At 34.6% G+C, this 14,008-nt stretch overlaps 2 protein-coding genes across 2 annotated transcripts; both read left to right on the top strand.

Annotated features, from left to right (window-relative positions):
• Positions 1–209: 209 nt before the first annotated feature.
• On the top strand, positions 210–5,964 carry LOC9309374 (glutamyl-tRNA(Gln) amidotransferase subunit A). Its single transcript, XM_002873260.2, has 12 exons — positions 210–299; positions 2,806–3,145; positions 3,359–3,583; positions 3,666–3,748; positions 3,834–3,934; positions 4,026–4,149; positions 4,247–4,401; positions 4,505–4,641; positions 4,736–4,906; positions 4,985–5,209; positions 5,303–5,536; positions 5,621–5,964. Exons 2-12 carry the CDS (start codon positions 2,870–2,872, stop codon positions 5,756–5,758), a joined length of 1,869 nt encoding a protein of 622 aa, XP_002873306.1. The 5' UTR covers positions 210–299; positions 2,806–2,869; the 3' UTR covers positions 5,759–5,964.
• A 1,307-nt stretch (positions 5,965–7,271) lies between these two features.
• Positions 7,272–12,630, top strand: LOC9307336 (ribonuclease TUDOR 1). The gene is made up of 17 exons (XM_002873259.2): positions 7,272–7,458; positions 7,789–7,957; positions 8,130–8,204; positions 8,300–8,416; positions 8,495–8,602; positions 8,683–8,889; positions 8,985–9,191; positions 9,274–9,381; positions 9,714–9,884; positions 9,966–10,163; positions 10,244–10,606; positions 10,699–10,929; positions 11,013–11,201; positions 11,279–11,362; positions 11,458–11,652; positions 11,731–12,108; positions 12,188–12,630. The coding sequence occupies exons 2-17, from the start codon at positions 7,805–7,807 to the stop codon at positions 12,374–12,376; spliced, it is 2,973 nt and encodes a 990-aa protein (XP_002873305.1). The 5' UTR covers positions 7,272–7,458; positions 7,789–7,804; the 3' UTR covers positions 12,377–12,630.
• The last annotated feature ends 1,378 nt before the right edge of the window (positions 12,631–14,008 follow it).

The raw sequence follows: 14,008 nt of genomic DNA, 5'->3' as shown, positions 1-14,008 counted from the left end.
ATAGTTTTCGGATAAAGTATTTCTATTGGATAGTTTGGATAGTTTTTGGATAAAATATTTTTTGATTTTTCATTGAAAAAAACCTAGTTATTTTCTTTTATAAGATTTGGTCTATTTTTTAATTTTACTATGATTTTCGGTCTATTTTAATAATTGTCCTTTTTTTGGGAAAATCATTTATCGTCTAATTAAGTAATTTATGATCAATTTAGCCGGTTTCCAATTTTATCATTCAATTTGAGTTCCTCACCGGAGCAGCGTCAAAGTCAACGGCCGTCTGATTCTTTTTTATCTCCTCACCCAAAAGCTTAGAAGCACGGAAGCTTCGTTGGACGTCCGCTTCCCGCTTCGGAATCTTAGTCGGAATCGGAAGCTCTCGGAAGCTTTCGAAATCTCGCTTCCATAACGCTTCTAAAAAATTTATTTTGGAAGCTCCTTGAAAGCTTACGATTCTATTTTGGAAGGTTGCGTCCGTTGCGATTCCATTTAAAAAATTTGATGTCACAAAATAAATAAGAAATAAGAAATTATTTTTGATAGTTTTTTTATACAACAAAAGAAAAACCAAAACTAATTTTGCATACTAATTTTTTATTTTATTTTTTAAAATATCATAGTTAGAAAAATGATAGCAGCATGGATCATTTATTGGGGAGATGTTGAAATGATTAATTGAATTAAATTAATTTCGAGAAATTTGAGTTTGATGATGTTTTTATTGGTAAAAAAAAATTTTAAACAATTTTATTTGATGGAATTAGTAAAATGAGAATGAAGAATGATCTTAAATTTTTGACTTTGAACTATTTAACTTTTCTCTACTAGATTTACTCGCCCGCGCGTTGCGCGGGATATCAAATTTCAACTGGGTATAATACAAAATGTTAAGAATAATCATAATCATTTGAATTTTAAAAACTATATACATTCATACTTGTTTTACAAAACAATATACAACATAGATATTATAAAATATATTTAGTAGGTACCGCGTAATAACAAAAGTTATATAAGATGAATTGGTCTTGGTAGTCATCAATGAATTTTTTTTTTTTTTTCAAAAAGAGAGTTATTTCCATAAACAAATCTTGTAAGTATAATTGTCTTGATGTTTTGACCTATTCGTACCTCATACTAAAAGAAAATTTGCTGAGTTTGAACATCAATTTATGAAAATATTTAAACGTAATATTCATGCCGCTTCAATAGGTTTGGAGAGCATTATTTACCTATTGAAGCAAGACCATCATACCTTAAGGAAAGTTTTGACAAAATCATGAATGTCTTAATCTTATCTATCCTACTACGCTTACATAGCTCGACGATTTAACCCGATATTGAATATGATAGTCTGGTTTACTAAATCAAACTATCCGCTAATGCATACATAGATCGGATGAATATCGTTTATCATGTACATACATATATCCAATGCTTCAAGCATTACTCAATTTCTCTTCAAATATTTTTCGTCATCTTCTATGATGCACTTGTTCGCTTCCCAACATCTACTCTTTTTTATCTTCTATGCTCACTTTAATAAAACATTAAATTGATTCTTAACTGAAAACTATTTCCTCATTTTCATCTTTTTAGTTTATTTTCTTTTATTAATTATATGGTTTTCATGCTTCAACGTAATATAATTTTACGAAAGATATATATTTGTTAAAATTTTCTCAACAGTACTTATTAAGATTTTTACCTATATTTAAACATATTCATTTTTTTATTTAGAAAACAAACAATAATATAGATATAATTGTATTATTTTATTGTTATATTTTACTATAATTTAATATTAAGATACAATTAATATTTATATTTTTTCGTCAATGTGAATTTATACTATTACTCTCTTGAAATATAATTTTCAATTTTAAATATTAATTATTTCTTATATCTTAAAAAACTTTTATAATCATACATTTACTATAACATTTAACCATTTATTTTTAATCTAAGAATAATATTATTTTAAATAAATTTCTTCCACTTCATTATTATCTCTTTAATTTAATGTTTCCATGAAATATGAATATCTTCTTATTATTAAGAAAAAAACTCTTATAGCCTTCCATTTCAGTTCAATTTGTTTTCATCCTAAATTATATTTGAAGTTTCCTTATTATTCTTAAAAGTGATAGTTTTTAAACGTTTTTTATTTTTAATAAGTCATTATTTGTTTGTAATTGTATAATAAATTTCATTAAGATGCCTTTTGTCCATCTTCAATAACATTGGTATTTCTATGAAATTTTCATAATTATTTTTTATTTCTTAATTAAATATTTAGGGATTATGTTCATTTTAAGTTATATATTAACAAAAAATTAATGTAAGTGTTTTATATGTAAATATGTTACACTTGTGTTATTATTATTCAAATAACCTTTATTTAAAACTATGCATTAATTGATGATTACTTCTTTGATAATTAGATGTAATTAAACATGAAATTAAATATTTGAAATAATTATTAATTATTAGGATCCATAATATTAATTTGGTGATGATGTGGACACCTTAAGAGGAGAGAAACTCTCCCATTATATATATAGATTGTAAGCGTACACTATTTAATTTTTAATTATAGAGAGATATTTAGAATTTATGTATTAGATTTATATGTTAATTATAATTTTTTATATGATATAATGTTTAATGTTTATTATATATATATATATATTAATTTTTATATACGCTTCCAACACGTACCCACTTTCTATAATTTCTATAAAAATCGTTTCCACGTTTCCAAACGCTTCGCTTCCGCGTACCCGCTTCTGATTCCATGCGACCTAGCCCAAAAGTACAAAAAGAGCGATTCACCGTCACCGTTATCAATCCCGAATCACTAGCCGAGACGATGGTGAGACCATCAATCGCCACGTGTGATCCAAGCGCACGACCTTGTTTAGCGACGCGTGGCTCGCTACCTCGTAGCCGTACTTGTGCGTCGCTTCTATTCCTCTGCCTCCTCCTAGGTTTAACGGTCTTTTGTACCGACGCAAATCCTTCTGACTCGAAGCTTCTCTGCTACAGTAACATCACTCTAACTGAACTACCAGATAAGACTATGGAAGCTAAGTGTCTCCAGAGCATGTTTGAGTTGATTGATTCTGGATTCTTCAATGAAACTAAAGTAAGTCTTTTGATTCTCTTACAGTCTGTTTATGTTCTGTAATGATTCAAGGAATCAGCTTTCCAAGTTTTAGCCTGATTGGTTTGAATTGATTTAGATTTGTTCATTTAGAAAGCAAATTTGGTTTAGATCATACTTTGAGTAAGAAAGTGTATGTTTTACTTATCAGTTATGATAATGGAGTTTTATTAATGTTTGTGTTGGTATATATAGATACAGGAGATTGCAAAGGGAGCTACTGAAATGAATATTCCTATATATCGAGCCAACCGGAAACTAGTCGCTACTAAGAATGGTGGGTTGGAAAATCCATCCCCGCTGGTGTTTAATCCGTCTTGGAACAGAGAAGTTCGACGAGTACAAGGCAAGAGATTCAAATACCCTTCAGCATCCGGAGTAAAACTCCCTAGAGATGAAGAAGATATCGCATTCATGAGCGTAAGTCATCACCCTTTTCTTTTTATGGTTGTTATTTCGATAGATGGGTCGATTTGTCTGACTAGAGAATGCATTATGGCAGGTTCTTGAACTCGGAGAACTTATAAAGACGAGACAAGTTACTTCAGAGGAACTCGTTCGGATTTATCTCAAGCAGTTAAAACGGTAAGGGAGCTTCTATTTTCACTGAATGTTTGCAGGAATTTTACTTGATCTGATGTTGTTAATGGGGATTTCTTGAAAAAAAAAGGTACAATCATGTTCTTGAAGCGGTAGTTACTTATACAGCAGAGTTGGCATACAAACAAGCGAAAGAAGCTGATGATTTACTCTCGCAAGGAACTTATCTCGGTATCTTTCTCTAATGCCATATAATCTGTTTGATGGATGGGTGACAAATTGGTGTTTCAACTTTCTGATATGATTTTTTTGTGCGTGATAGGACCTCTTCACGGGATTCCATATGGTTTAAAGGATACAATTGCGGTTCCCCGATACAGAACAACATGGGGTTCAACTTCTTTTAAAGACCAAGTTCTTGATATTGAAGCATGGGTTTACAAAAGGTCCCGAAGAAACAATTTCACCATGTTCATTGATTTTCCTTTTTGTTCTATTGAAGTTACAATGTCCATTGGACACTTGGTCTTTTTGTTTGTCTAGATTAAAAGCTTCAGGTGCAGTTTTAGTAGCAAAGCTCGTTGCGGGTTCTATGGCTTATGATGATATCTGGTTCGGGGGACGGACTAGGAACCCGTGGAATATCGAGGAATTCTCTACCGGGTCATCAGCTGGACCCGCTGCATCAACATCGGCTGGTTAGTTATTATCAAAAAATGAATCAAGATTACGTTTCAGTTGGCTATAGCTGAAAAATATAAACAGTTCCTTTTCCTCTTTTTGGGTAAATTTTTTGTTCAGGTATGGTTCCTTTTGCTATAGGCTCGGAGACAGCAGGCTCAATAACATACCCTGCAGCGCGGTGTGGCGTGACAGCATTGCGTCCGACATTTGGGAGCGTTGGTAGAACCGGAGTGATGAGCATATCCGAGAGCCTGGTATGGTGAAAATATCAGTGGTCTTAATGTGCTATAAAATCGAGTGAAAATTTCAGAATATATAACTTCTAAGTTCCAACTCCTCTTATTACAGGATAAGCTTGGACCATTCTGTAGAACAGCAGCGGATTGCGCTGTAATCCTTGACGCTATCAAAGGGAAAGATCCCGATGATCTCTCATCTAGAGAGATAGCGTTTGAAGATCCCTTCTCCGTGGATATCACAAAACTAACAGTTGGATATACAAAAGATGCTGACATGAAGGTAAAGAAAATTGTTAAATACTGTTTGCGATCACAATAATGAACTGGTTTGTGTTGATTCGATGTTTCACTTCTTCAGGTGGTGGAAGTTCTTAGGTTGAAAGGTGTCAATATGGTTCCTTTTGAGCTAAATTATACAGTGGAATCGGTTCAAGGGATATTGAATTTCACAATGGATGTAGAAATGTTAGCTCATTTTGATGAATGGCAAAGAGCCGGTCAAGACGATCTCTTTGAAGCTCATGATCAATGGCCGGTTGAGTTACGCCGTGCTCGTGTAGTTACAGCAGTAGATTACATTCAGGTTTTTGTCCATTTCAACTTGTCATATTGGTTTATGGGTTGGTTTTGTGATAGTTATGTCCGGTTAATTTATCTCTCGCATTGACCGGTTTAGGCCCAGAGAGCTCGTGGTAAGTTGATTCGAGAAGTGGAGAAGAGCTTTACGGTCGATGCGTTTATTGGAAATGTGACCGATTGGGAGAAAGTCTGTATGGGAAACCTAGTCGGTTTACCAGTTCTAGTGATTCCGACAGGTTTCAAGAACATATCGGATCCACCAACCAACAGTTGCCGGAGAAGGACAACGATCAATGCCGGAATTTATGCCCCTCCAGAACATGATCACATTGTAAGCACATCCAATCGAATATATGAATATATCTTATATGTCGCTCAACTCAATGAACTGAAATTAAGGAGAATTGTATGGTAGGCTTTGGCATTGGGTATGGCGTACCAATCGGTTACCGATGCACATAGAAAGCGACCGCCTATTGATGATCTTGGACCTGATGACTCGATACCGAATCCGCCTCGGGCTTTAATCCCTCCCCGTAGGTTACACATTTGAGTTTTTTCCAATCGTTTTTGTTACATTAGGAAATAGTCAAACCAATGTTGTGTGTTTTGTTTAGAAAGAAGTTATGTTATAGTAACATATTGTTCTGTCTCAATGAGTTATCAAGTCATTGTTATGAAATGAACATATGGTTGGGACCATTTTTGGCGATCATGCTTCGCGGTGGCTATAAATTAATACATTGGGATTTTGTCTAATGATTGATCCGTGAAAGGGTTTTGTTTCCATATCGAACGTGACTGACGGTGATTGGAAATTTGGAACTAGCTAGAGCTGATATAAAAAGTGGAAATATACACGTGTTTTTTATTCGTTTTTTATGTCGCTGTCGTGTATGTGTTTGAAATTTGCATTTTTTGCTTTACTAGAAGTGGAAATGGGAATTGCGTGGGTACAGAATTTTAATTAAATAAATTGTGTGTTCGGCGAGTTTTGTTGGTGGGAATTTATTGTACTACCATTGACTTAGCGACCTTCGCGTTCTAATTTCGATGTCAACTTCTACTCTCTGTAATAAAAGCTTTTTTCGTCGGAAAACAAAATATTAGGGTGCATAATCCAAACCTGAAAACAATAGATCAAACGTATATTTATCCTTTAGAATGATTTACCTTAATCTGAAAAAGTTTAGTACCAAAAATCTTTTAGAGTCCATGAAAACATTTTCGGCAGATCCCATTCTTTATTACCAATAAATAATGATATTTCAACGATGCAAGTTGACTTGATACATTTTGTAGTTTTCCATTTTTTTAACCCCAAAGAAAAAGTTGACTTGATCATTATTTCGGGGTTTTACAAATTTTGCTCTTATTTATTATCATATGCAATTTAGCTCCTTGGTCTTACAGATTAATTGTCCTTAAATGTAACCTTCAAAAGCAACACTTAATAACAAAAATATAATTAGAGAAAAAAAATACGAATTCAAAAGTAAACTGTAAACCATAAATGGAGAGAATCGGAAGAAATATTTGACCACAAAAGAATAATCTGTTTTAAGTATTTATCCAATCGTTAGCCAACCGAATAGGGGAAATGTGATCAAACCGGATAAACTAGTACACTAATAACAAACCCGTAACAAAAAATACTAATCAATGGATTAGCTTGAATAGCTAAGTGGCTTTTTGATATCTTCTATCTTATTCTTTATAAAGAAGTCAAGCCAAAATGTTTTTTTTTTTGTGTAATCTGAATCCAATATGACACTGTTTACTTACCTATAATGTCTGTCTAGTTATAAAAGAAAAATAATCACAAGGACTAGGTATGCAAAATTTGGTAAGTAGGCTTTTAGGGTTGATTTTTCTTAATTTGTAAAGTGAAATAGACAAGTGGGATATTCACTTTCCTCGGTACGACCTTAAAACCAACTCTTTTCCGTAAAAAACAAAATCTAACAAAATGGCACCTACCCGTAATTTATTCGAAATAGCGAGGGTAAATTAGACAAATACTAGTCATCTTCCCTCTTTCCTCTGTATTTATTATATTGATTTCTTTCTTTTAGCTCCTCTGCACAAATCCCCTGAGCTCTCTTCCCATCTCGAGATCCGCCGTTAAACTCTTTTTGCCCAAACTTTGAGCTTCTCTCTTCTTCTTCTTCTCTTTTGTAATTCAATCACATAGAGGGAACAAGAGAGACTCTTCTCCAGATCTAGTTTTATATCTCATTTGGTTTAAACAAGGTATGTTCGTCGGAATTATCGAAGAATTCTTGTAGATCTATCCATTCATTGATTCAATTTGATATTTTCCGATCAATTCCGATCAGATTAGCGTTATAGTTTATCGATCGAACTTGATAGTGCAGATCGAGACGAATGTACATTTTTGTGATAAATTTTGTATCGATGCATGTTCGTAGTTTCGATTATCTGATCGGAGCAAATTAAAGTTTGATCATATAGTTTTTACCAATGCACTATGGTTTAATGCAATAAACGATGCGGCCAAATGATGATTCTTTTGAAATGTTTTAATCTGATTTTTTTTGTTGGAAATGTCTTTGGTATAAGGTCTTAGCCAGTGAACATGGCAACAACGACTGAGAACCAATGGCTTAAAGGAAGAGTGAAGGCTGTTACCTCCGGAGACTGCTTAGTGATCACGGCTTTGAGCCACAACAGAGCTGGACCTCCACCGGAAAAGACCATTACTTTATCTTCTCTTATGGCACCTAAGATGGTGAGTTTAATCTAACCTTTGATAATGTTTGACACAAAAGCTTTCATTGAGGATAAAAAATTCTTTTTGATATTGAATTTTTTTTCATTCTGCTTATTAAGTCCCTAAACCGCAGATTACATTATTTGTTGTTGGAATTAACTGTCATGTTGTTTTATTTTCCTCTGTTTAGGCCCGCAGAGGAGGTATAGATGAGCCTTTTGCATGGGAAAGCAAGGAATTTTTGAGGAAACTTTGCATAGGAAAGGTGCAAAGTCAAATTTCTTGACTTAGTTATACATTAGGTCTTGTGAGTGACTATATTTTCTCATCTTAAGTATGTGTTTTTATTTTATTTGACAGGAGGTTGCATTCAAAGTTGATTACAAAGTGGAAGCTATTGCTGGAAGAGAATTTGGCTCTGTTTTCCTTGGCAATGAAAATCTTGCTAAGCTTGTTGTTAAAAATGGTTGGGCAAAGGTGATAAGCTTTTTCTTTCACTGTAGATGGTGTTGTCTGAATTATGGTGTGTGGTTTCTTAGCTTTCTGACATGACAGGTTAGGGAGCCAGGTCAGCAGAATCAGGACAAGGTTAGTCCTTATATTCAAGAGTTGCTACAGCTCGAAGAGCAGGCCAAGCAGGAAGGATATGGTCGTTGGAGCAAGGTTGGTCTTATCTTCCTTACTTTATTCTCCTAATTCTTTACTCTCCTATTGAACTGATGATGGATGCTACCTGACTCCAGGTTCCTGGTGCTGCTGAGGCATCTATCAGAAACCTTCCTCCTTCTGCCATTGGGGATTCTGCTGGCTTTGATGCCATGGGCCTTTTAGCTGCAAACAAGGGCAAGCCTATGGAAGGTATTGTGGAGCAAGTGCGTGATGGAAGTACTATTCGGGTTTATCTTCTTCCAGAGTTCCAGTTTGTGCAAGTATTTGTTGCGGGAGTTCAGGTAACTAAACTTGTTTCCCTGATCTTTCTACGTGAAAGATTGGCATTTTAACCTATCACTTTGGAACAGTCAACAATTTTTCTCTTTCATTGTAGGCTCCATCAATGGGAAGGCGAACCACAAATGGAAGTGTTGTTGAGACAGTTCCAGATGAGCCGAATGGAGATGTTTCTGCTGAGTCACGAGGTCCTCTAACGTCAGCTCAGAGACTTGCTGCCTCTGCAGCATCGTCTGAGGTTTCCTCTGATCCATTTGCAACTGAAGCCAAGTACTTTACCGAGCACCGTGTTCTTAGTAGAGATGTAAGTGTTTTTCTCAACAACTTCTCTCCTGTTTATCTGTATTTGGCATTAGTATGATCTCAATTTGTGCTGGATATTGCAGGTTCGCATTATTCTTGAAGGCGTTGACAAATTCAACAATCTGATTGGTTCAGTTCATTATTCTGATGGGGAAACAGTTAAAGACTTAGGTTTGGAGCTCGTTGAAAATGTATGTGCTTACACTAAGCAGTTATTTTGCTTTCAACATAAATTGCATATTAAGCTAATGGACTGAAAATGTTTTTGCTCTACTAGTGGTAGAAACTACCTTTGTTGTTAGATATAATATTCTTCTCTATATTTCTCATATTGTTACTTAGAGAAATTTCGTTGACACAATGTTATAGTTTTTTACTTAGAGAAATTTGGTTGACACATAATGTTATAGTTTGTAATTCTACTGGTCAGTTTTGGATCTCTGATATTAAAATTACTGAATATTTGATCTTCGATGTTATTGAAACAAAGTTAATGTCCTTGGCTGCTAATATATTTTCTTAGGGTCTTGCAAAATTTGTTGAATGGAGTGCTAACATGATGGAGGATGAAGCTAAGAGAAAGTTGAAAGCTGCAGAACTTCAATGCAAGAAAGATAGGGTTAAAATGTGGGGAAATTACGTTCCTCCAGCTACAAACTCTAAGGCAATTCATGACCAGAACTTTACGGGAAAGGTAACATGTCCTGGCCAAATTCTTTTTGAAATACTGTCCTTCTCCTCTGGTTATTGAGTTATTGGTTTTATCTCTCTTTAGGTAGTGGAAGTGGTGAGTGGGGATTGTCTTATAGTTGCCGATGATGCTGTTCCATTTGGGAGTCCAGCGGCAGAGAGACGGGTCTGTCTTTCGAGTATCAGATCTCCCAAAATGGGCAACCCACGCCGAGAAGAGAAACCAGCTCCTTATGCTCGGGAAGCAAGAGAATTTCTGAGACAACGGCTTATTGGCAAACAGGTATTCTGTTGGGCCTTTCTCTAATCATTGCCTCTCTGCGCACATTTGAACAAGATTTGATTTCCCTTTTCCTGCAACAGGTTATTGTTCAAATGGAATACTCAAGGAAAGTCACCCAAGCAGATGGTCCTACCACATCTGGAGCTGCTGATAGGTTCATGGATTTTGGCTCTGTGTTCCTTCCATCTCCTGCCAAAGGCGATTCTGATGAAGTGGCTGCATCATCTGCTGCAGCAGTTAATGGCAGTCAGCCAGTTGGTGTGAATATTGCTGAGCTTGTTCTTGCCCGTGGTTTTGGAAATGTGGTTAGACATAGAGATTTTGAAGAGCGATCAAACCATTATGATGCTCTTCTGGCTGCTGAAGCTCGTGCTCTGTCTGGAAAGAAAGGAATCCATTCTGCAAAAGAATCTCCAGCCATGCACATCACAGACCTAACTGTGGTTAGTATATATATCTATATGTACATAAGAAACGCATTTTCCTCACTAGTCTTTTTTCAGTAATCTAATTGGTAAGCATATATTTTTCTCAGGCGGCAGCTAAGAAAGCTAAAGATTTCCTGCCATCCTTGCAAAGAATCAGGAGAATACCCGCTGTTGTGGAATATGTCCTCAGCGGACATCGGTTTAAGCTTTATATCCCAAAGATAACATGCAGCATTGCCTTTTCATTCTCTGGTGTCAGATGTCCTGGCCGTGGCGAACCTTATTCAGAAGAGGCTATCTCTGTAATGAGACGTAGGATCATGCAGAGAGATGTTGAGGTAAACCGAATGCACATCTAAAAATACATCTTAGTTTCCTATTCTTTATAATGGTTTGCTCATACTCTATTATAATCACACAGATTGAAGTTGAAACCGTGGATAGAACCGGTACTTTCTTGGGATCCATGTGGGAGTCGAGGACGAATGTGGCGACAGTTCTGCTTGAAGCTGGCTTAGCAAAAATGCAGACTAGCTTTGGTGCAGACAGGATCGCCGAAGCACATCTTCTTGAACAGGCAGAGAGATCTGCTAAAAACCAGAAACTGAAGGTAACTAGCAATAAATGTTAGTGAAGAAATCCTCTGTTTCAAAACGTTATTTGCTAAACTATTTTGAAAATTTTCAGATTTGGGAAAACTATGTTGAAGGAGAAGAAGTCTCAAACGGAAATACAAATACCGTAGAAACCAGGCAAAAGGAGACCTTAAAGGTGACTTTATCCACATGATTCTTCACAAAACTCACATCTTCTTTTATAAATAGAAAGCAAACCTTCATTTTTCATTTCATTGCCTACGATTACAGGTTGTTGTTACAGAAGTACTTGGAGGTGGTCGGTTCTATGTTCAATCTGCTGGAGATCAGAAAGTAGCTTCAATTCAGAACCAGCTTGCATCCTTGAGTATTAAAGACGCTCCCATTATCGGATCCTTTAATCCAAAGAGAGGTGACATCGTCCTTGCACAGTTTAGCCTTGATAACTCCTGGAACCGTGCAATGGTAATTCCAATCCACTTTCTTTGTTTCGGTAATTTCTTTGCTTCATGCTTTATTCATACAATCGATACTTGTGTTCAGATTGTGACTGCACCCCGAGCAGCGGTTCAATCCCCAGATGATAAATTCGAAGTTTTCTACATCGATTATGGAAACCAGGAGACAGTTCCATACAGCGCAATCAGACCAATAGACCCTTCTGTATCCACAGCACCAGGGCTCGCTCAGCTCTGCAGACTTGCCTACATAAAGGTTCCAAGCTTGGAAGAAGACTTTGGTGCTGAAGCCGGAGAGTATTTGCATACGGTAACGCTGGGTAGTGGTAAAGAGTTCAAAGCAGTGATAGAAGAAAGAGACACATCTGGAGGCAAAGTCAAAGGGCAAGGAACTGGAACTGAATTTGTTATCACACTCATTGCTGTCGATGATGAGATCTCTGTAAACGCTGCAATGCTTCAGGTTGGTTTTCTCTCACCTTGTCTAAAAAACATTTCCAAGAATTGGTATTGATGATGATGATGATGATGATGATGAACAGGAAGGAATAGCGAGAATGGAGAAACGTAAGAAATGGGGGCACAAAGACAAACAAGCTGCTCTTGATGCTTTAGAGAAGTTCCAAGAGGAAGCTCGCAAGTCGAGAATTGGAATCTGGCAGTACGGTGACATTGAGTCCGATGATGAGGACACTGGTCCGGCCAGAAAACCTGCTGGTGGTCGCCGGTAAATTATAAAACCGATAAGTCGTGATATGGTTCAAAGGGACCATGAGGTAGGGAGAGAAGCTTGGGTCTGTTTCTCTAAAAGAGTTTAAAGACATGTCCAACTTTTTGTAACACTTTAGATTTGTTTCTTCTCTTCTTATTTTAAATTTATACTTTTTTGGTTGTTATAGACTTTTTAAAGAAATTTTCCATGTAGAACTTGAAATAAGGGGAAGTTTGAACCATGCTTAGAGTTTTTGTGTGTTTTCTTGTCCAACTTATCATTTACTAGATTATGTACCCGCGCGTTGCGCGAGATTTTAATTTAAAGCTTTTATCAATGCGAATTTTTGAGCATAAATATAATCATTTGAATTTTAAAAGATTTTAGTTTACTCATGTTCATTATCTTTCCAAAGTAGTAAAACATTTTTCACATTTTTTACTATAATTTCTCTCGTTATCTTATATGATTTACTCGTCGTCTCTCAAAATCTTCTTTCTATTCACCTTATATTAATTCGCATATAATATATTCTACTATGAATTAGTTCTTAAGATAGATCATATATATTTTCTCCTTCATATCTTTCAATACTCAATTCTTTTTAATAAGTTGCATGATCTTTTTATTAAAGTGAACAACTTATAAGGTTTTATTCGGGGAGATTTTATTCATAAGGTTTTTTAACCATGTTTTAATGTATTTAAAATTGCTTTATAGACAACAAATCTCATATACTCATTCCTATTTATAAACATCGGATTCAGACGTCAAATTTTACATTTTATCTTGACCAATTGAAAAATACAAAATTCTCTTTTCACATATAAAATTCTGCGTATATTATGATTCTAGATAATATTCTTAGTGTTTATTTTTCTCAAATGTGTAACATACTAACTCATAAAAATTATTCTAATCTAAAAATACCTTTAATTTTTTTAAAAAATATCATCGTTATTTCTATTTAAAAACTCTTCCATTTCCAGTTTCTAATTAAAAAATATTCCAATTTCCAAAAAGCATTCTCAAATATTATTATTACACAGTTTTACTTTTCAATTGGATTATTTTATTTTTATTTGTGATGTTTAAGATAGTTTTTTTTTGTTGTATTACAAATCACGTTAATTTTTTTCAATATATGTTAATTTCTTAAACATGATTAATATTAATTTTTTTCACTTATATTGACTCACATATAATATATTCGATTTTGAATCAGTTTTCAAGATTGATCGTATATCTTTTCTCCTTCCTATCTTTGACTACTCAATTCATTTTTATAAGTTGTATGATCTAATTTTATTAAAGTGAACATCAGAAAATATGCGAAAATGTTTTTTCATAAGATTTCTCTGACCATGTTTGGTGCATGTAAAATTGTTTTATAGATAACATATCTCATGTAAACTCATTCCTATTCACAAAGATCGGATTTTAACGCAAATTTTTCACTTTATATTGACTGTTTGAAAAATACAAAATTCTTTTTTCACATATATAATTTGACGTCATATATTAATATTCTATAGAGTATTCTTATTGTTGATTTTTCTAAAATATGTAAATTACGAAATCATAAAAATTATTCTAATTTTAAAACAAAATCATTCTTATTTCTAGTTAAAAAATTCTTCAATCTACAATT

Source organism: Arabidopsis lyrata (genome assembly GCF_000004255.2).
Source record: "Arabidopsis lyrata subsp. lyrata unplaced genomic scaffold ARALYscaffold_6, whole genome shotgun sequence".
NCBI lineage: Eukaryota > Viridiplantae > Streptophyta > Magnoliopsida > Brassicales > Brassicaceae > Arabidopsis > Arabidopsis lyrata.
Note: the sequence above shows the minus strand (reverse complement) of the source record. Positions and strands in the feature narration are given on the sequence as shown.